The following is a 23,679-nucleotide window of genomic DNA, read 5'->3' as shown; positions in this document are numbered from 1 at the left end:
GTACTCCGAGAAAAAGGTTTCTTTAGATTTAGTACACGTGTTTGATTCGAGTTTGTTTAATATAAACAAAGTAACTTGATATTATTTTGTTTGAATAAAAATGTGTCGTTTCACTAAATCATGTTGTTTGGAAAAAAAAAATATTTGAATTATTGTAAGAATAAATTAGTAAACGTAGGAAAACACTATTTTGTTCCAACAACAAATTAACGTGTCCTAAAGCCAAATTCACTTAGCAGAATATTTCCTATCTTGACGACGAAACTATTTCCGATCTAATTATGAATAATTCACTAATTTGGCAATCCTTGAGTAAATGAAAAATGAAAGTCAATAAGAGCCAATGTTAGTTGTTGATTGCGAAGAAAGAAAAGTAATTCCAAGTTAAGTAATTTTTCTTTTTCTTTCTTCGCAACCAACAACTAGCGTCGGCTCTTATTGGCTCCATTTTTCACTTACTCAAGAACCATACCAAGAGCCTAATTTATTTTTTCACGAATTTGATTATGCTAACTAAATTGTATTGCTGTCGCAACGAATATGCAATACATTGGGAGAAAAATATATTTTCGGGCACAACAATGTCCTTTTTTTTATTTTAACCACAAAAAATAATAGTAGCAACATGCACGTAAGGTTATTATCACTGACACTATAGTAACACTTACTAGAAAAATAGTTTTCTCGATTATTACTGTGGTTAAAATGAAAAAAAGATATTATCCCCGAAAATAATTATATCTTCTCAGTGTAGCAACGATGATTTTGCTACAAGGCAAAATAATTTTTTCTCGTGCACCCCTTCCCCCAAGAATCCAAGGATCCGAGGATTCGTCCTTCTGATTTTCCTTTTACCCTCGAGGCTCACCTGAATCCGTTTCAGACGATGATGGACGCGGGGAAATGCTGGTGTGCGCCATCTGCGGACTAGATCCAAGAAGAGATTCGCCATAACTGTTGACTGGTACAGATACTGGTAGCGTGTAATTCGATTGTCCCATTGTCTGCAATCACACAGAATCGACGCGACGCCGATTAATAATAACCGTAGCGAACGGACGCAGGTTGCGGCTGGGCGCGATCCGCGACGGATTTGGAAACTTGCCGACACGCGGCCGTTTGCGTCTCAGAACTTCGTCGCGTGACTTTGCAGCGGAATGCAAACGACGCTTGTCTAGTTCCGCTGGTGCAGAACACTTGTGTGAAAAACAGTTGTGCACTAACGACTAATCGGCCGCCCCAACACGCGGTGTAATTAGGCTGCTGGTATTTTACCGCCACGTACTCGTACACACTCGTTTCTGGACATTATCATAAAGCTGCGACAGATTACTCGTTCTGACGCGTCGCGCTCATCGCGTTCCTCGAGCAATCAATGAACAATAAATCAATAATGCACGTATGTGTGGCTGGAAAATCCTAACGACCATGGAGAAAAAAATTTCTTCGAATTTAATAAATTTTGTCGCGTCCAAACAAATCTCATCATTGGCACGCTCCAAAGAAACTAATGTTTCGATTAATAAGGGTTACGATTGTTAGACTTTTCAACGAATACGTCTCTTTATCTTAAATAAAAAAATTTCTTCAAAACGATACTTTTCTTTTATAAAGAAATTATTTGTTTCATTTTACATATTTATTGCAACCAAATAATACTTTATTCGGTTAAAAGATATTATTTCGAGCAATAGCGTTCTTTCTGTTAAATGATAGAATTTTCTTGAATGAAACAATAAAATTTTTACTCAAACTAATAATATTTCGTATAAGCATATGTTGTTTCTATGAAACAGATTTTAGTCAAACAAGAAATAAGAAATGCTAAATCTAAAGAAACCTTTTCCTTTGCGCAGTTCCACCGCGTGTTGGCGCTATCCTGCCGGCTAATATTTATTGTATCGTCAACTGTCGAATAAAACAGTGGAACACAAGTACGAAGTATTATTTTACAGGGCGATTCAGAAATTTCTCCTTTATCTACATCATTATTAATATTTATGTAATGCTTTTGTACGCTCTTTAGTACGCGTGAGCGTATAATATAGCACTTAAAAGTAACAAAGTATCCGCCGATTGCGCGGGAACATCTGCCGTGAGAATTTTCCGTGCGATTTCAAAAGAAATTCTTGCATAATCTTTTCCCTCCTCTTTCTCCGTGGAAAAGTCAGCGCGGAAATAATCGCGGGCCGCGCTCGGAGAAATTGATCGGCGCCTTATATACGACAAACCGCACAGCGATATACTTGAAATAGCACATAAAATATGCTCGCACGTCAATCAGGCTCGGGCGAAATTAAATTCAAGATGTTAACTCGTCCGGATCTTCATATCTTTCATAAGAGGGACCCGAAAAAAGCGGCGATTTTGGATATTTTAGCGGGACATTTCGAGGATCGCCTCATGCATCGGTAATTGTTACATAAAGGGAATTAATCTCCTTTAACAATTCAACCGGAAAGCGATAAAAAAGCACGTGCGAAAATCATTTTAATTCAATTTTTATTTTAATATAGAGAATAAATTTCTTCTATACGAGAAAATAGTATTACGAAATATTACGAAATATTTACGAAAATAATATATTACGAAAGTAACATGTTACTTTCATAAGTATTTCGTAATATTTTGTATTTCTTATATTAAGATAAAAATAAAAGTTATTACGTTTAATATAAGTAATATGTTACGAGTAAAGTAATATATTTTTTAAGAAAATGAGAAACGTAAAATAATTTTTATGAATGTAATTTTGAGACAAACATCAATACTCGGCCTGACTGGCATTTAACTGAACAGAATATATTTACCCTGCTGCCATTGTGCTGGTGCCTCTGCATCATCATCTGAAATTCTTCGTCGATCTTCGTGTATTTGGCTTCGGTGCGCGGGGTAAGATTGTATTCGATCGCATCAGGTTCCGGACTCTCCGGAGACATGGCACCCTTATGTTCCTTCTTGTTGAGCGCCTGCAAGTGTCAGCAGACAGGTTCACGTGACCACACCGCCCGAGGGCACTCAACCTTCACATGCACGTTAATTTAACCACACCAAGACGCGCGCTCGCTCGCTTATTCTACTCGGTTTACTCCCGCAATTACGTCTCCGCGGCAAGCGAGAGAAAGAGGGAAGGAGGGAGAGGGGGGAGGGAGGGAGAGAGAGAGAGAGAGAGAGAGAAACGGAGAGATCAAATCGCTCCCATCAAAATGAGACTGTATATCCGACAAATGCGACGCGAAAGACACACGCTCACGCGCGATGTATCTTAAGGGGACGCCAAATCTGACAACTTTACCGATGAAATACTGACATTTTTCTGTAAAGTACACGTCGTATCGTTTATAAATGCCTTCACACAAGAAAAGCACGTGCGAAAATGAATTGGAGCATATCGAGCAATGCTTGTGACGAAAACGATTAAAAAAAAAACTACAAAATCGATATTTCTAGCTGCCATTTAACGTCAATATTTGCCTGACACACAGAATTCTTGCAGTCTGTACGTACGTACCGAATATGTCGGTGCTCCAATCAGAAAAATTTCAAGGAACCTTTTTATATCTTTTCAGTTATTTAGATGTCTAAAAGGATACGAAAAGGTTTGCAGAAAAATTTTCGTATGCTTGGTTAGATTTTTCGTTAGGTACGGAAAAACAAAATAGCGCGCATTTATCGCACTCACATTTACATGGCATTTACATTCACGTAAGGTCTAGTATGCACGAGAAACACCAAAAATGTAGCGTGATCGTATCAGTGTTTATGTGACACAACATTTTGTGTATTCCCTTTACGTTAACATTTTATGGATCGTCTCTACGTTAACAACGCTTATCAAGTTCGTTATCGATTTCGGCATCCCCTTAAAGAGGTTGTAAGACGTAATAAGCCTGATAAGAATTCAGTGAGATTTGCATCATGTATATATTCAAAATATTATCCAACTACTCGCAAAATTATAACTAAAGTTGATATTTTCACGTGTTCTTTGAGAGAGATTAGCGTACTTAATTTTTATTTTTAATACTTTTTACGTTCACATTTAAACACATATACTTCTTCCTATTATCTATTCTTTCTATCATTATCTCTATTAGATTAACTGATGCATAAACATAGCATTAATAAGGCAAATAAAATATGATTCGCGTTGTGATATTTATAATTCGCATTTGTAATAATGTGTATACACATGTCTACCTCAACTTCGTTTCAAATTAACATTTATTATTTAGATAATGAAGTTAAATTATAGAAAAGTAATTTTGCTTGATAAATACGAAATTTATGAGTGGCTGCCTTGATGTTCCACTTAAAAGTACGACAATGAGCCTCACAGCCTCTTCAACGCGTCGGTTAGTCGCCTACAAAATCTACAAGGAAGCGGAATTCGAGCGAACGCAAAATCATCCGCGAGCGAAACGATCATCAAACGCGATGGGACTCGTTCCGATCGTTCGCGATTATTCTCGAATGAAGCGCCCGAGGTGACGTAATTCGCACGCGTGAGTAAACGTTCCCCGCGCTGCACGCGCTTCTATGCAGATGATTCTCTCTGAGAGGAGCTCGCGTCCCTCCCCGAACGACGACTTGAAACGGTAATTCACGCCTAATTATGCGAACCTCCGAAATGAAAGCTCCATTAAGACGGAAAGCGCTCGAGTGTATCTAAAAAGGGATCTTATTATGCATGCACCTCGTCGCGTGCGATACTTAATTCGCGAGATCCCCTCAATCTGCAATATAGCGCATAATCAATGGGATCCATCCGCGGGTCGTGCGACGTTTGAATAAAGAGCTCTCCTACACAGTAAAAAAAAACATTTTGTTCCCGTGTTAAAATCGGTCCCTGTTAAAAGCTTCGTGTCGAATTCTCAACATAGCCGTGTGTTAATGTAACATAATTTGATTGTATTATTTGATGATTTTGCTTTAAATTGATATTCTCGACATCCTTTTGTGTTGAAATAACACAATTTATACGTAGGTATACGTCTAACATAAAGATTATGTAGTTTTAAAGTTATCTTTCTTTTATAAAAAAAAAGTTATCTGTTAAATCAATATGTTTTATATTTATAATATATATCAATATATTTTATGTTATATTTTATATGTTAAATATCATACAGAGATGTCGCTGTCTTCTATTCTCTGTCTACCGCCAAAAGCGACATTATTGCGTCAAATCATGCTGCATATGTGTAACATTGAGTTGTGAAGTGCATGAGTAACAAAAAAAAAAGAGACGTTATTTGATAAAATGAGAATTATGCCTCCCGCAAACAATATCAACTTGTTACATATCTTAACACCAGATCTGCCACATTGTGAGACGCAGAATACTACTAATACCATATGTGAATAGTATATCCGTATGACCGAAGAAAAAAAATGTAAAAATAACATTATATTTTAGTGAAATTTCACAAATATGTTCTCTTTACGTAAAGTTTATTTACAAATAATGTTAAAATGTTGCATTTTTTATGTTAATTTTTTACATACTATTATTCTTACTTTTTAGCACATTCATCTTGCGTTAAATCAACACAAAAATTTCGACAGACCGTCCGGGACGTGTGAAAAGTGCGTGAGATTTATCGCACCATTTTTTTTAACTGTGTAATAACGATCGCTCCGAGTTCGACTTTCGTCGCACCGCGAGAGTCACGCGTACTTTCGATACACTCTGTATATGCTCGACAGCGCCGTGCGTCTCGACCTTGGCGCATCTGCGATCACAAGTGTGCGATCACACGTGTGTTTTCTTCATTGATACTTTCAAGAACGAAGGAGAACGTTCGTAAAAGGGATAATATATCGGCGATTGCGCGATTGTCAAACGACGAAGCGACTACGGGATCTTCGACACGAGAAGGACCGGCGGCGCATATATCGCATCCTCGTCCCCCGTCCTCCTGAGAATCCGCGGCGGATAAATGGACTCACCTCGATGATATTCTTGTTGGTGAGGGACTCGTGGGGTTCGTTGTACTCGGTGTACTTGAGGAGAACCTTGTCCATGTCGGTGCTCGCATACTGGTACAGCTTGTTGCTCGAACTAAAGATAATCAGCGCAATCTCGCAGTCGCACAGCACCGACAATTCGTAAGCCTTCTTCATCACGCCGAATTTCCTCTTGTTAAAGGTCACCTGTCGCACAGCAGAGAAAGAGAGAGAGGTGATGGTGATGTATCTCGCGAAGGTGAGCCTCGGGAGAACGAGATTTCAAGACAGTAAGGAAGCATTGACGCAGAAAAACAGCTATTGCATTGTGGGAATACGTCATTCGGAATAATCGATCACCCGACGATTTAATTATTCGACGATTTCTCCGATGAAATGTATGCACAGAGAGAAAGATTTCTTCGGATTTAATAAAACTGCCTTTATTGAGGCAAATTTGTCTCTTGGAGTGAAGCAAACGAACGAATGTTCGATTCAACAAACAGGATTGTTTGGTCTCTCAAGCTATGAATATCTTTACGTCGAATAACATATTTCGCTCATATTTTCGTACAAACGTTACAATAGTTGTGGCGGACAATAAATTATTTGAAGGAAATAACACTATGTGCGGAAAATATTAAATAACTGCTTTATTTCAGTGGAACAATGCTTAATATATGATGAAATAAATTTTTCTTTTATTGAAAGTCAAATATTATATATGTATATTTCCTCTAAATAATTATTGTTCTCTCTATCAGACAATATGGCTTACTCTAGTGAAACAATAGCATTTTCATTCTAACAAAATGATACTTGACATTAAATTATGCTGTTTATATTACCAAAGGGTCAACTAAACGCGTCTACTAAGCCCAAAGAGACCTTTTTCTCTTTGCGTGTGATGAGATGATACCAACGATTAAACAATGGACTTGTCTTTCTAAATGCGCTCTCCACGCCTGTGCATTCTCTCGCCTTTTCTCTCCTTAAAATGCGAATATACTATTTTGTTTAAAGCCACGAAAATGTTTAAGCAAAATATAGACGCACAGGTACGTATTCGATGTCAAATCTTGAATATTAATCAAAGCATTGGGTATTTAAATATTTATCTAAAATAGTGGTATAATCCTTGGACTCCTGACCTTTCTTACAAAAGAAAAAAAGAATCTAGGAAACGCTTAAGAATCTACGATGGCCTTTAACGTTGCCGCGGTGTCGAAAATATTTGTGCCGTGTGTTAATAGTAATTAGCATTAAATAATCACACGTAAACGAGAGACATCGGCCTGTACTCGAGCGGAATTGCCGCTCGTAATTACCTGACGGTTCCGTTCGTCCGTGATACGTGAAATCTGTATCTTCTTTCGACCCATTGTTGCACCACGTCTTGGATAAGAGACAAGTCTTCAAAATCACTGGATGGAATATTAAGAACACTGCAACAGACAAAAGATGCGCAACGTTCACTCGTCAGATTCGGATCATTACATCGCAGTATTATTACGAACATACGTAAAATAAAATGAAAACTAATAAAAATTAATTAGAATTAATTAAAACGTAAGATAACACTCGCATATTATCGCAGGACGAAGGGGGAAATCGCAATTTCGTCGCCCACTGCGGGCTGCGGGATAGAAAGAATCTCAACGCTCGATCGAAAGTTTGCGAGCGCAAACAAGACTCGCGTGTATCTTGCGTGTGAAAATCAACAAAAAGAAAGAGAAAGGAAAAGGGAAATAAAATCAAACGCATCGCCGAGCTCGAACATTCCGGCGCGCTCGCCGGAATTTCCGGAGAAGCGTCCACGGATTCGGTGCGCTCCGCACGCGAGAGAGAGAGAGAGAGAGAGAGCGCCTTTTTATTTTATTACGACGCGACAGAGAGAAACAGAATATATCCCACTGGCGACCGAGCGAGCCTCGGATTTTTCGAGAGCGGATTCTCACAGCGCGCGTCGTGCCAGCGCGCGTTCTGAATTTAACGGGCGTTTCGCACGGAAAAGCGCTCTTCCTTCCCCCCTTCCCCTTCCATCGCCGCGGTGGGAAACGCGCGCGCGCGCGCGCGATAATAAACACGACGGCAGTTCCGCGCGGAGAACGACAGAACTGGACCGCGCTTTAAAACCTAATATTCAATGGAGAAACTCTGTCGGGCGCGCGCGTGTCACTTTCGCGTATCGATCCACCGCCGGTGTGCGTACGTACGAGTTCGCAAGTTCGCAAAGCGCTGGTGGCATGTACGCCGCAGAATCGGCCGTTCGGGCCGGGGAACAAAGTGTCGAATCGTTTACCACTGCGAGATTGCGGCTTTCAAGCGGAATAATAAAAGGGAACGACGTCGTGCGAGCCGACGTTGTTACGCGAGAGCGTGTTTTTCAATTGAATTGATAATTGAGCACCTCCAGGAGGCACGAGAGCTAATGCAATTGAATTCTTTTTTCTCCCCCTTTTTATTCGCCGCAGCTTCCGATAAAACGTATCGGGACGCGAGCGCGTGTTCTCTTGAAAACGCGCAATTCCCTGGAAAGTGAATATTTGCCTCGCTTCTTCGGCGAAGAGTGACTCCTGGCGCGAAATCGCAGGTACCAATGGCATGACTCTGATGATTCTCGACGCAATAATTGTGAATAAATGGAGAACTCTTTTTTTCTCTCGGTGAACAGAAGCAAAACGTGTAATTAACGTCACGCATCGCAGGGGGATTTTAAAATTTTTGTAGCATTTGAGAAAAAAAAAGTGCTGTCGAGAATTGAAAGAATTCCTCGAGTTCCTCACGAATTTTAACGCAGTAATAATAATAAACAAATACAGCAACTGAATGACCGAAAGAAATGAAAAAGTAACGTCACATACCGCGGATAAATTTTCGAAGTCTTACAGAATTCAAGATTTTTTAGGTTCCGTTCACCATAAACATTCTAAGTGTATGTGCGTGTATATTTATTTTTTAACTTTCAAAGCAAAAATGCATGTTACCTCATTGTTACCTGTCATTTCGATCTCGATTTTTTACTTTAACGATTGCCACGAGCGATTGTTATCGCGAAGTCTATGCATTTTGACAGTACGAATATCAAGAGGAAGCGGGAGAAATTAAATGTCATAAAATATTGTGACGTCACAATAAATAAATAAATAAATAAATCACGATAAATAGAGAGTACAATTGATGGATAGATAACGTTATTAACGATGTTCCCAAGCACGTCTCGCCGGCTGAAAGTCACGTGACCCCGCGGAGACAACATATACATACACGTGCATTTGTATTGTTCCGGCGATCAAAACATTTCTTGACGCGAAGGAAGACGGATCGACATTTCGAGGTCGTGCGTGATTCTCGATCTTTCGGCTCGTGTAATCACATTATACATTATTTCGTGTGGTTATCCCGCTAAGAGCATCTTCAACATCCTGGAATCCCGAGGGTAAGGCGGCTTTTTTATTTCCATCGATAAAGAAGGAGAATTTATATACTTTTGAGTCTTTGAATCATCATTTAATTAGTTTATTTGCTAGGAGTAAAATTTTATTTCGCCGTATTTAAGTAAACATTTATTTCTACGAAATAATTATATTTCACAAATAAATTTTCAAGTTTCTTTCTCAGTGTAATAGTACACAAAAATGACTTTCAATTATAATTTCATTTTGCTACGCAACTACAATCGCAAATATCAAAAATTTGTCTCTCAATGTAAGGTTTAGCACGTACATGTTTGTGTCGTTCACCGAAATGCATCGATTAAAACAATCAGGGAATCACTTTTTCAAACGATACTCTTACTTACTATATATACTTTAACTCATTGTACTAAGAATTCAGGATATAGAGAGGTCAGTGAAATTATTAATTCAAATTGATCCCTCAATTATTTCAAGCAGTGCAAAATGAACATCGGACTTGCGATGGCCCACGCATCAAAATTGCATCGTCACACGTGGAATTTGCGATTACTCATTTTGCTCGGAAAATTATTAGCTCAGTAAATATTTCGCCTGATGCCTATTTCTGCAATTACAATTTATCTATCACAGCGATCGTCAATTCCCGATATTTCTCTCGTGACGGCGTACGAATCGTACGATACGATGTTACTGCGTTTGAAACGCTAAATTCAGTACGTGTATTTACCGTTAAAACGTAGAATTTTCGCGAAACCAGAAATCTCATTTTTCGACAAAGCACAATCGGCTGCGAGACAAAATATTTCCTTTTTTTCCTCTCGATATTTTCAAGCGATGGTCTTTGGCGCGTGGTTCGTTTACACGCGAGTGCATTCCCAAGCGCCGTAATTTATCGTACTATCCGCTAAATCGTAAAATACCGTTGAAATGATCGCGGTCGTGAGTGCGTGTACACAGAAAAAAAGTATCGGATTTAAGCAAGTAATTACTGTAATACTCCTTAGCAAATGTTTACCCGGACAATATACTTGGAAAGTATTTTATCTGGACCAAGTAAATATTACTTGTTCAGATACATAACCTGGTAAAAATTTGCTAAGGAGTATTGGAGTAATTATTTATATGATTGAGCATTTTTTCTTCTACTTATATTCAGAAAAAAGTACTTAAAAATTTACCTGGGCGAGAGAGATGTAAGTTATTTCACAGAGAACAGTATGTTATTTCACAGAGAAACAAACCTTATTCCACGCGCGTCTATAGCGTTCAGTTTTTATGTAAAAAGTCAACAAACTGCTCGATTTTAATCACGCTTCTTAATATCCCGCGTTTTCTCGTTAATTCGGTGTCCCTGATCAAAACTGACATCACCGATTAATTGCCCATTCCGAAAAAAAGGCAACAAGTGCCAAAATTTAGTTGATATGTGTCCACCAAATATTTGATTACTGCAGCCAAAAAGTCCCGTTCTGTATCTAGTTCCGTGTACTGTAGTTATTTCTGTATTTTCAGTATATACCGTACATTACATTTTCAATGCATTCACCGTCATCGTCGGCACAACGAAGTGTGTTATTTTTAACGTAACGGGGGACCCGTGCGTAATTTTTAATAACGTCGCAGAAATACACACACACACACACACACACACACACACATATCTGTCCACTGCACAATCCGTGTGACTCTTGCGAATCTTGCACAACCCCCGCGTTAATATCGCATCCAGGCGGCAAATCGTCGAATCGTGCTCGCAATCATCAATTTTCGACGCGCGTTACTCAGCCGTCAAAAGAAGACGCCGCTGTTATTATGGTTATTGCAATGTATTTCTAAAATCGCAACCGTGACACACACGCACACATGCGCATAGATCGAACAATATAATCGGCAGGTGGCCCGCGCACGAACAAGCGCGATATTACCGTAATACACTATAAATACGAGACTATTACGGTACGGCGTAGAATTAGCCGCGAGTGCGCCGCGAGAGAGACCGAATTAAACGTTTCGGGCCCGCAAATAAATCGTGTCGGCGTGAAGAGGTAGGGGAACTAATTTAAGCCGGGGTGGGTGTTTTTACGGGCGAGAAATAAGCTCTGGGTCAACGAATTAGCATGTCTCGCTCGAGTGTGGGCCGCAAATATGAAGCCGTTGGAGCGGCGCACCCGTTTCTCTCGCGCGTCGCGGACGCACGCGCGTGCGCTTCGATTTTCAATTTAGTTTTACCCGCTTTATCAGCGCGCACGCCGGTATCATAGCGAGGGACGATAATATCCGAAGTATAATAAATCATGTGTGGCAGCACTCGCGACGGAATGTCAACGAAAATAAATCGCGAGCGATTTATGGAGTTACTTTTGATGAATAACTTTTGCAAAATTTTAATTTAATGGTTCCGTCAATCGTTTGCCTCAGTCTCTGCAAAAATATTACTCCGAAATACGATAGAGATGACTGCGATTTTTCCAGTGTGATTAAGTGACACGAGAAAGATATGTGAAGTGTCCTTTCAGAGGAAAAAGAAAACGCAAGATGGACGTGTTATTTCTTGCGAAACTCGGCGTTGAATTGACGGAAATATCGAGCGAGCTGATCATGTATATTGCGATTCCCCCAAATTTCGCGATATTCGATATCTCTGAAATAAAGGATCAAATCAAAATCCGGATGAAGTGAAATCCGCCTTGAATTAAATAATTAATTAGATAATTGTTTTATTATTTGTTCGCGTCTGCGAAGCTTGATTGTTGCGAAACACTCCTCCGTTTTAAGCTGCTCGAATATTTACATAAACCCGACATTTTCATTCATTGCGCTCTCAACCGCTGAAGTGACACCGAAGGTCGCAAAACATAACGCTAATCTTTACATTTTTTTTTATTTCGTAACTTGCAACATTCTCTCTATATATATACACGTTGAATTACATTTTCCTTTCGTTCTCATAAATTCTCATAAAGAATCTATTTTACCCATCCGGAAAATCCTACGATATAAAAGATATTTAGAGCACTATGCTATTTTCTTTACATTTAGTCGTTAATATGCGAGAGCTCGGGAGTAAAGGACATCTCGCCCATTAATGCTGTATTTTCTGCGGCTTTAAGAGAATACTCATAAATTTAATATTTATCAAGCAAAATTACGTCCCTATGCATTTATTTCACTATAAATAATAAATGTTAATTTAAAACAAAGTGAGGTAGACATGTATACGTAATATAAATAGGAAAATATTATTATTCTTTATTTTTCTTATTAATGCAATCTTCTTCTAATTGCAAGAGCAATGAGTTGAATAATACTTCAATATATATGCAGTTTCATCGAATTTTGGTCAAACTCACTTCACCTTACAACCTCCTTTCAAGTGGAATAATTTGATCCGGGCTTTGAATTATCATCGAACTCTTGGCGTCATTTTAAACCCAATGCAGATCGATTATTTTGTCTTATGAACAATACATTCTTAACGCGTCTCGCGGCGGCGTCGTCGAATTCAAAAGGCGTTATCTCCGCCGCGGTGCGAGCGATAGCGCGCCGCGTGAAAGAAATGAAATCTAACGATAGGTGGAGGAGGAAACGGGGGAGTTTCGTGTAACCAGCGAGAACGCCGGCGGCGGCGCGAAAACTCCTTACGCTAATCGTGCGCGATGATTCATCGCGTGTTATTCAAATTGCCCTCGGACGCGGCAAGTACGCGCGGATGCGTAATGCGAAATGTAACAACGTCGCGTCTGCAATTTTATTATCGGTGATTGACGCGACAAGCGACAATAATCGCCGACGTTCGTTGACCTTTAGCGCTTCGCGCACGGGTGTCACGTGGCGAGGGGCGCGTTCGACACCCCCTTGCATTTTGGAAAGACAGAAAGAGAAAGGAAGAAAGAGATAGACCGAAAATGCGCCGCCGTTTACCCGAAGCTCCAGAATTCGAACAGCAGCTAGCTTGATGATGATACGCGCGTTTCAACACGGTTCCGATCAAACATGCGAGTCGAAAATACCGGGATCGATACGCGCGGAGTATCGCGTCTTAAAAATAAAAACGGGTCAGAGAGAGAGAGAGAGAGAGAAAGGGACCGATGCGCGCGCGAAGCAACGGAACCAAATTGCATTTCCGTCCGGAGGAAATATCGCGAGGAAACTTCAAACTCCCCTAATTCCTCGTAAATGGATTTCGGATAAGGATTAACGGCGAAACTTTTTTGCTTTTGTTTCCGTGAATAGTTAAAATTAAAAGCGCACGCGAGGATCAGCCATCGAGATTTTTCGAACGCTGGTAATTAAATTTTCATCACTCGCGAGAGAGAAAAACAAAGAGAGAGGGGCAGAGAGAGAGAGAGAGGTTCGGAGGAAAAATCTCGAACGTTTACTTTATTCAAGGATATATGATCGTTAAACAGTGTACGAACGATCCAATTGAAAAACAGTACACCCTATATATCGCGATGACGACGGAGGGGAATAGGTTGGTGGGGAGAGGGGGTTACTGCAAATTGCGTTACAACAAACAAAAGTGACTCTCCCTCCTACAATGGGGATATTCGGAGGCATCGATGTCTAAGTTATAATTGAAGCGCAATTAAAGGAGCCTTTGTATTCGTATACATGGCGCGGCATGCGATCGGCAGTGACGTCAGCTGGGAAATAGAAAGCGATTCCTTTATCTCTGGCAACCATATGCCGTATTGAGGCAGATAGCGTTAATTGCTTCGATCCCGCTAATACGATGAAAATGTAACGCTGAAATACGAGCCCGAGCCGCGAGAAAAGTTCGTGGGCTGCCTATACCGGTTGATTCATGAGCGACGATCCGCGGAGCGAGCGATTTCTTCCTGATATTACGAAGAAAATTCTTAACCTTGTTGTTACTTCGTTACGCCTCACGAGAACACGCGCGTGTTGTAATTCGACGGCATTGTATGAGAGCGAATTGAACGATAAAGCTTAATAAAAAGCGACGGTTCGCAGACACATATGCAGCTGTCATACAGAAAGAAATTAGTCTTGAATCAAGAATAGGTATTCTTATGTAAAGAAGCGAGAATATTATGATCTTCTTAGAAGATTTTTAGTCTTGATTTTACTGGATTCGTATTGATGCAAGTATTACTTGAATTGAAAATTCCAGACTAAAAATCTCCTAGGAATATTATAATATTCTTGCCTGTATACGAGAATATCTATCTTGAGTTAAGACTAATTTTGTTTTCCCACGCAGGGCGACACGAAAAGCTGCTGCTCTGAATACAAAGTGAACACCCCTAAGTGTTTCTTGCGCGAAAGTCGACGTTAACTTCCCCTTTGTACGTCATGGATCCTCCGAATTTCAATCATCGATATCATCGTAATGGAGGATCAAGTGAAGATCCCACGTGAAGGGAAACCCATTCGAAAAATTATTGAGAAAAAACCCCGACATCTACGATGAGAATTTAAGGCGTAAGACTTAAGCTTTAAGCCTTAAGAAAACGGCCAATCGCAATCGATTATTCTTCTCACATTTGACTGTAATTGGTCAATTTCTTAAGGTTCAGAGCACAACTCTTACGCCTTAGATTGTAGATATTACTTGTCCGTACGTGAAGAACGGAGAACGCTGATTTCACGAGTACATCGCGACGGATGAGCAAACGTCTGTCTTTCCACGCATGTGCGCTTCCTCCGCATTATCACGTTAAGACTCGTGGGAAAAATTCGACGCGCCAGCCACGCGTGTCTCACGAGGCCGATGAGGAAGACGATTACTTCACTGCCATTACCATGCCCTAAATATGTAATACACGATACCGCGTCCCAAATGCGTAATACACGATCGATGCGGCATGTATGACGTTTTCTGACGGCGCGAACGGCCAAAACTTCCTCTTCGTTCTTAACAGTTGAAAACCGTTCCCCGAAATCTCTCTTTCTCTCTCTATCTCTCTCTTTCATATTCAGTTGAAAAAAAGTGTTATTACCCGGGTCGAACGAAGTCGAAACGACAGACGAAACGGGCTACTACGAAAGGAAGAGAAAGAAAGGGAGAGAGAAAAAGAAAGTCTTGAAAAGTTGGTCGGACGAGAGCGGTGCCGAAACGCGAATTCATCGTACTTAACAAGCGGGCCCATTATCGATCAGATTAGAGCGATTACAAAGTCAAGTGGCTGACGTTTGTGAACTTAGATATTCGCGCTAGTTCTTATTTCAGTCATCACAACATGCGCGTACGTGCCAGCAGCGCGTGCCCGTCGCATCGTCGTCGCTGTCGTCATCGTCGTTCGCCTGCCGCACACCAGAGGATAGAAAACATTGATAAAATTCGCATATGTCGTGTCCGCGAATAATCGCCGTGTTCGAATATATTTGACATCAGTCCGTCCGTTTTCGATAAGAAGGAAGCCGAACGCACCGCCGCGCGACGGTGCGTTAAACACGAGGCAGCGCGGGAACGAAGAGAGCCACATAATATATAGCGATTCGAATTAGTATCTCATTATGCAACATACTGTCCGATAAAACGGTTAGTAATTAGTTGGGTTCGAAAATGTTATCGCTATTGATAGGGACGCGCCGCCGTGCGATGAAGGCCGCGTATAAGGAAAAATTCCTCAAGTTTGCTAGGGAAAAAAATGAAAGAGAACGAGGGAGGGAAATAGACGCGCTTGTTGCAAAGCGGGTGCGGATTTTTTTCGAAATAATACGACACGTGTCGGCAATTTGGCTGAATAGTATATCGGTCGGCGAAAGATCGGTTGAAAGACGAATGTAAAAGCGCAAAACAGCACGAAATTTTCCTCGATAAGGGAACGAAGTTAACGTATTGTTTGTAAAACGCATGCCGGGAACGGCGTGTTTTTCCTCGTTCGCAGTTTATATATATACTTATATGTAACGATATCTTTTTTTTTGTTGCACTTCATAATTATCGCAATTATCATTCGGTATTAATATCAGCATTCATATTGCTGCCTCGTTTTTTAGGCACAAACTAATCAATCGCCCAATCACCATACAATTAATGTTACAAATATCTCCGTTCATTAAAATTATTATTATTATTGTTTCTTTCACGATCCCTCCTGCAAACCGTCACAGAAAAGCAGATTCGAGCGAAACAAGCAATTGCCCGGTCGACTTAAGGAGGTTATAAGATGAAATGAGTTTGATAAGAATTTGGTGAAATGTGGACCACGTATACATTGAAATATTATTTAATCTCGTACAATTGGGAAAAGATTGACTATTCGTGAGATATTTGCAATTAAAATTGACACTTTATATGTGTTCCTCGAGGTTAGTGTACTATTTTTAATTTTTATGTTTAAATATCTTCTAAATTAAAAATAAGATTTTGATGAAAAACTACTATGATATTAAAGATTCAGACGTTCATTCAAACATTACTCACAAATTTCAGGATTATTGAACATTTTGTTTTGAAAATACAGCAGTGTCCAAAGTTCGTAAGTTATAGTATTACTCTAAATATATATATATATATATATATTCACATATTTGGCCTGCGTTCCGACATTCATTGCCAGTATTGAAAATCTATAGTTCATATTACATATACTACTAATTTTCAGCATTAGCAGTGAATATCGAAACGCAGGCTTCAACACTTATATACTTCCTTCTATTATCTATACATTTTTATTAAATCAATTAATACATAAATATAACACAACAAGAAAAATCAAAAAATAATAAAATTTTCATATTTGTAATATATATTGTGTTTAACTTTGTTACGAATGAACATTTATTAATTATTTAGGTAGTTAATCAACGACGAGTTAAGAACGTAATTTTGCTCGACAGATACTAAATTAACGAGCGGCTCCTTGATGCGCCACTGAAAAAAAAAAGAAAAATACGCGCTTTGCAATCTCCTCAAATTTCGAGTTAAGTCTTACGCAGACAAGAGATCAAAAGGAAATCGCCGCCGGGAGAATCGGGACACTTAAGCTCGCCGCACACGCTCCGTGAGTGAAACAGAGAGTTCGTTTGATTCGAGAGAGTTATTCCGGGCTGGAGATTTTCCTTTGTTGCTACTTTCCACGTCGGAGAAGCGACGACATTTCGCTCCCGGCCGGCGGGAGTCAGTCGCGACGCGTCGCGCGGAAATACGCGCGTGCTGTCAAGAATCCATCGCGCGTCGAAACCATCGAATAAGTAGTCGGCTCTCTTATTCATTCGCGACGCTGTTATTCATCGCACGTGTCCGAGCCGCGGCACGCAATGCAGCAACGTCGGTCGGTCGGAGTGTGTGACACGACGCTGACGAAGGGAAAAGCTCGCGAAGGGATCCGATTATACGGGGTGTCCCACACACCGCTGCAACCACCACCGCCACCACCCTCCGCCGCCGTCGTCAACACCACAGCCATTCGCGAGCGATCTGCGTCAGACGATCGATTTACCGGCCTCGGTCTCGCTGCGAAGCAGCTGGGCTCGAACGGGCGGAGGATTTGAGGAACGGCCGGGATGATCGCAGAAAGAACGATGGGATGGGCGGTCTTCTCTCTGTCGGTCGGTCGGTCGGTCGGTATGTCGCTCGGTAGGGATTACACGCCCTAAAGTTTTCCCGTCGGCTGAGCGACGTGAAGGGGTTGCTTGCGGCAACGCGAAACGGCGCATTAACAGGTTGCGACAAACAAGGAGTGGTCGTGTACTCTTCAACCTTGCAGCAAGTGCTCCCCCACCCTTGCGTTTGTCCTGCGAATAAAGGCCCGAGAGTGGCGAGCTCACACACGCGCATACATACATACACATGTACAGGCACCCTCACGTATATGCGAAACCGTACGGTCGCAATGTCTTGATGATAGAGAAGCGCGATTAATCGAGCCGTGCGAACGGAAACGAATGGCAGATGGAACGTTACAAGCGACCGCCGCCAGTCCTGGAATTTTCATTTTCCACCGGTCCGCCACGTTGTTCTCTTTGGCTCTCTCGGAGTCGCTCTCGATCGATCGGCTGTTTATCGATCGGCGACGAGGACGCGATTAACATTGTACGGCGCGATTTCACGTGGAACGACGAACGAGAAGAACACGCGAAAGGTAAGCACGCGGCCAAGAACGCCGGTCTGCCTGCTTGCCTGCCTCGATGTATCTTTTTAAATTGTTGAATACCGTTCGAGCGAGATTGCGACGTACAGGAGACGAGATAAGTGCACGGAGATTGATAAGAATTGATAATTAAGGGAAGAGCGGCGTATCATGATGCTTTTCCAAATATGATTATTTTCCTGAGCGGGGTAATATCAAACGCGTTCGTAGAGGAATGCCTCGGCTATCGAGAAGGAAGCTCTTTTCCAAAATTATCGAATTATCAGGATCACGCAGAGCGACACCTGCTCCCTTCTGAACGTCGAATTTAATCAACGAGCCTCTTCATACCCCCCAATGATTAAATTGTAATTGTTAAAACAGCACGATATATGCGCAGATACATTAATTTACATAAATGACAACTGTCCGATAAAAAATCACGCTTACAATCTTTTAGTAATGTCCTAATAATTGACTGTGAGAAATTTTGCATATCTTCTAAAGATATCATAATTTCACATAGTTCGATGAAAATTCTCCTTCGAATACAATTCTATTATTTAATATTTCTGCACATTTTCGTTCATTACTATTTTATTCTATTTTATATAACCATGTCGTCCATATTCGTTACTTCTTGATGCTCGACTGCGGTTTTTTCATGTTTATAGTTTTTTATATTATTGCTAGCACTTTGCTAAACATATTTCCCTTTTATTTTTAACCATACATTTATCTCCAATAATACAGATAGTGTTATCTTGATATGATGTCGTTAATATTAACGTTCTTCCATCGCGACATCATTATATCGTCGGCGAACAGCAAAGTATTAAAGAGCAGCAATTAATACTAATACAAGATAAAAGTTGCAAATAATCGTTGCAAAGAAAAGAATATAAATGAAAAAAGGAAATATATACACAGTAAAAAATTTGCTGTCACAAATGGTCTATTTAAATTTCTGTTACTTTAACATGAGAGTAACATGTCAAGAAGTACACGAATATTGTTAACATAACATATTCACCTTGTTAAAGTAACACAGAAATTTGGATTTCTAACCAAATTTCTGACAGTGAACAATGATATATCGCTGATTGTTGATGACATACAAGTGAACAATGACATATCGCTCAATGATAATGAGATAAAAGAGACGAGGCGATCTAAACGATGCTAGCGGGAGCTTTCGGAGGCTTCCTAAATATGTAAGAAAGACGGACACATATATGCTCGGTCAAACCCCATTGATAAAAAGCACATCTATCGATTCGGAAAGCGAAACGGTGAATTTTCGTCCACGAGAAAGTAGGCAGCTACCGTGGAAAATCGAACATCATAAATAAGATAATATGCGCGAATGACTGCAAAGTAAAACGCGAAACAAGCAACACGGACAAAACATCGCGCGCTTTTTCCCGCGCATGTGGATATCGTCCGAGCGTTCGATCGAACGATCGATCGATTTCCTCCCGGCGCGTGTGAGCCGCAATTTCGACGAAGCTACTAACGGCTCAATTACACCGCCAACTCCTCGGCCACAGGTCGGTTTAAATATTAATGGAATTTGCACGCGTTATCAAACGTAACGATCGCGGACAACGCTGGAAGCCGCCCCCACCGGTGACAGTGTCTCGAAAACACATCGTGCTTTCCCCGCGTACCTGGCCGGTGCCAACACACCGAACGCCGGCGACGTTATGTAAGGGTCGGACGATAGACGTTACGACTGCTAGATACATGACAAAGCGCATTTGGCGAAGCGTCCGCGTCGTACGTCCAAAATCCCCCGTTCGCCGCCGATAATAATCACACGCACGAGTGTACGGCCAGTCACAAGACGGTTGCAACACTTTTTTTCCTACGATGAATTTCGCAACGCATCTCATATCATCCAATAGGAGTATTTCCTGAGAATGGCTGTAAACGAATTCTCTTATTGAACACGCGACGTTGCCGCAGAAAAATGAAATGCGAAATTCCCTGACATTTTGCATGTATTCCGAACAGTGAAGAATTTCCCATGAGCAATATGTAATCTTAAACTTTAATAACATTTATAGGAGCAGGGATTGCAGAAAAGCTAGCTTGTGTTATTGGAAGAGCAACGGTAAACTTAAAAGTTGAGTAACGTAATGTAATCCTGAATGCAAACTCAGATCGATAAGAGATAAATGAACCGCCATAATGAAATTGAAAAAAAGAAAAGAATACAATTGAGAGTATTTAAGGGAATTGTGAGCAAAGTTCAAAATTTCAGTTCATAATTTCTATATTTTTTTCTGACTTTTTTAAGTTTTCCTTGACATTTTAAATTTTCATGACCTTTCCCGGTTTTCTCAGATCTGTCGGCAACCCTGACATAGGATGCGTTCCGAAACTTATCAGAAAAAAAATGCTGCCAACTTCTTATGATTGACTATACATTATCTACACGCGCAACGTGTACGTCGCATATCCTTCCAGTTTCCTTTTTCTTTTTTAATCTACGCCACATACCGCGGCGACATTTCAGAGACATCAAACGCGGAACCGTGAGGCGAGCTGATCCTCCCTGACACGTGAACGAACGAGGCGAGCGGCGTTTCACGATACAATTAATCGATATAATTAACGAGATGCCGCGCGTCGGGAAGTTTCACGCCGCAAAACGACGAGGACGAAGCGGCGGTTCGTAGTCACCGTCACCGTGACGTGTTACTCTCTTTGAATAAACTCCTCTCCCCCTTTTCTTTTTTCCTTTTTACACTCTTCGAGCGTTAGACCGTTTTTACGGTCTTCAATTATGTCGCGGTACGCGCGACGCGTTTGCAGCTTGTACTCGTTTACGTTTATTAAAACGTTCGCGTTAGAAAACTCCGCTTGGCCGGTTCGCGTTCTTTTTTCCGCCGCTTCACCGCTCAGCTCTCTCTCTCTCTCTCTCTCTCTCTCTCTCTCTCTCTCTCTCTCGGTTCTTCGTTACCGTTCTAATTGACATTTTTGCGATTGATGCTCCTTCGTTACGCACACAAAAAGACAGTCCGAGTCGGAATTTTAAATTCTATATTAAGCCTTCAAGTAGAGAAAATAGAAATAAGTTCCTACTTGTAGTATCAAAAGACTACGATAAATGCTCTAATACTACAAAGGGAATTCGGTCCTCTTCGAGCCAGAATTTCAGTTCTACATTAAGTCTGTCTAATTCTGCATTAAGTTTTCAAAAGTCTTTTATTGTGCTCTCATTGATGCTACAAATGAGAAGTTATTCCCGTTTTCTCCACTTGAAGACTTAATGTAGAATTTATAATTTTCTTCCGAGAGGTCTAAATTCTCTTTGTAGCATCCGAGAAGCATTATTAGTGCTTCTTTGCTACAAATGGGGAATTATTTCCGTTTTCTCTTGAAGGCTTAATGTAAAACTAAGTAGACTTAATGTGGAACCAAAATTTCAACTCGGGTCCCGAATCCAAATTTTAATTCTACATTGAGTCTTCAAGTGAGGAAAACGGCAATAACTTCCCCGTCTTTAGCGCCGAAGGAGCACAATAGAAGACCTTTGAGCACTTAATGTGAAACTAAATTAAACTTAAAGTAGAATTAAAATTTCGACTCAGGAGGGATCGAGACCGAGAGAGAAAAGGAGAGAAAGAAAGAGAGAGAGAGAGAGAGAGAGAGAAGAAGAGAGGGAGAGAGAGAGAAAGAGAGCACGACGCGAACCGTGTCTCATTCATCGATCTTCCTTCCGCCCATTGGAAGCCGCGAACCGGGAAACGAGACACGTATATGCGCGAGATAAAGGTCGCGTCCAGTGTGCGTGCGCGATTATGAAACTCGATCATGATACGAGACGTGTAAAATGAAGCGCGACGAAAATAACGGGGTAAGCGGCGGCGGCGATGCAGCACCGCGGCGCGCCGCGTTAATTCACGTAACGACACATCGCGTGTTCGCGATGAATGGGGAAAAGCTCTAGTATAAATATAGTCCGGGAGTTAGAATTAGAACGGAGTTAAAGCCAGTGTTTTTACGCGTACACACACACACACTCACACACACACACACACACGTGTGTGCATCCAGGCCGCGCAGCCGAGCATTATACAGCGCGAAGAGCGAATTATCGGTCTCGAATCCGTGTTTACGTTTCACAGCACGTACATGTGTACCGTCCGATCATCTGTCGAAAGGTCCGTCGATTCTGTCCCGAGAACGGTATGCAGATGTACGGTATTCATATTCGGTGCTATTTCAACGCGCGTCGACCGCTGCCGCCGATTCGCGTCGATCGCACGAAAAAGCGTAATTAATGACTGAACACTGCTGGTGATAGAGTAAAGAAATATATCGGAGATGCCCGCATCTCGTCTCGTTGACCGTACGACCAACTTTTTTAAGAGAACTTAATTATATCTTAGACTCGGCTTAATGAGGTGTGGTGGTATCGTAACATCGGTCTCCGACGACCGTCGCATGATGGCATTCAACGTGTTAATGACACTGGCGCGGTAAAATAAGTACTTAATTCCGGATGTCCGAGAGAATCCGGTTACTTCTTCTTGTTATTGCATATTACTTGTTTTTCACGACACATCAGGGCGCGCATGAAAGTATGAAGATAAGGTCGACAAAAAGAAAGGTGCTCCGTAAAATATTTAATTTTTATATCGAAATATGCAAGCAATGAAATGTTAAACATCTGACAATGTTCACTCTTTGTTAATCTTATCTCAGTACTTTTTTAAATCTTTAGTGATTAGATTGACTAGGAGAATATATTTGTACGAAGAAAAAAACTTATGATAACATAAACATTTTTGTTTTCTTCTTGCCATCCGGAAATAGAAACGCCCGGTTTATGACGCGACAGCGCCGGTCAAAATTTGCGATTTTACTTCCATCTCGTTACGCGTAATTATTAATCTAACATGTCCGCGTCCCGAGGTTGAAATAGAAAAAATCTGGGTAATTCGATGATTCCGTATTATTTCGAATTTGCATACATAGTTCTGCAAATGGTATTTTCAACGTTATCGTGAATCTCCCTCGCGGAGAAATATAGAATGTAATAAGCGTCGCTTGTTGCATCTCTCGCACACACGCGTTCAACTCCTCAATTCGTTCTCGCGTGGATTTTAAGAGGATATTCGCGACAACATTCAGCCGAGGAACGGCATTTCGAAATTAGATATCTCGAAACCGCAGAAGTGCGTTCGTAAGCGACACTCAACAGATGTCGAGCCGGAAGAGGAAAGGGAAAGAGAGAGAAAGAGAGGGAGGGAGGG

The 23,679-nt window shown here is 40.9% G+C and overlaps 1 protein-coding gene across 6 annotated transcripts in view; it reads right to left on the bottom strand.

The window, feature by feature from the left end:
- LOC106741186 (myocyte-specific enhancer factor 2) overlaps window positions 1-23,679 on the bottom strand; it is a 104,707-nt gene that overhangs the window by 4,210 nt on the left and 76,818 nt on the right. For 5 of the 6 annotated variants that reach the window (XM_014612929.1, XM_014612911.1, XM_014612920.1 and 2 more), the window contains 4 exons: window positions 7,278-7,394; window positions 5,953-6,156; window positions 2,811-2,969; window positions 869-1,004 (listed from right to left, as the gene is read on the bottom strand). In XM_014612929.1, coding sequence (XP_014468415.1) covers window positions 869-1,004; window positions 2,811-2,969; window positions 5,953-6,156; window positions 7,278-7,331 — 553 coding nt within the window. In that variant the 5' untranslated portion in view covers window positions 7,332-7,394. The remainder of the gene's footprint in view (window positions 1-868; window positions 1,005-2,810; window positions 2,970-5,952; window positions 6,157-7,277; window positions 7,395-23,679) is intronic. The other variant, XM_014612950.1, reaches the window with a different exon arrangement.

This window comes from Dinoponera quadriceps, unplaced genomic scaffold (assembly GCF_001313825.1).
Source record: "Dinoponera quadriceps isolate SergipeBrazil2010 unplaced genomic scaffold, ASM131382v1 scaffold71, whole genome shotgun sequence".
Lineage (NCBI taxonomy): Eukaryota > Metazoa > Arthropoda > Insecta > Hymenoptera > Formicidae > Dinoponera > Dinoponera quadriceps.
Note: the sequence above shows the minus strand (reverse complement) of the source record. Positions and strands in the feature narration are given on the sequence as shown.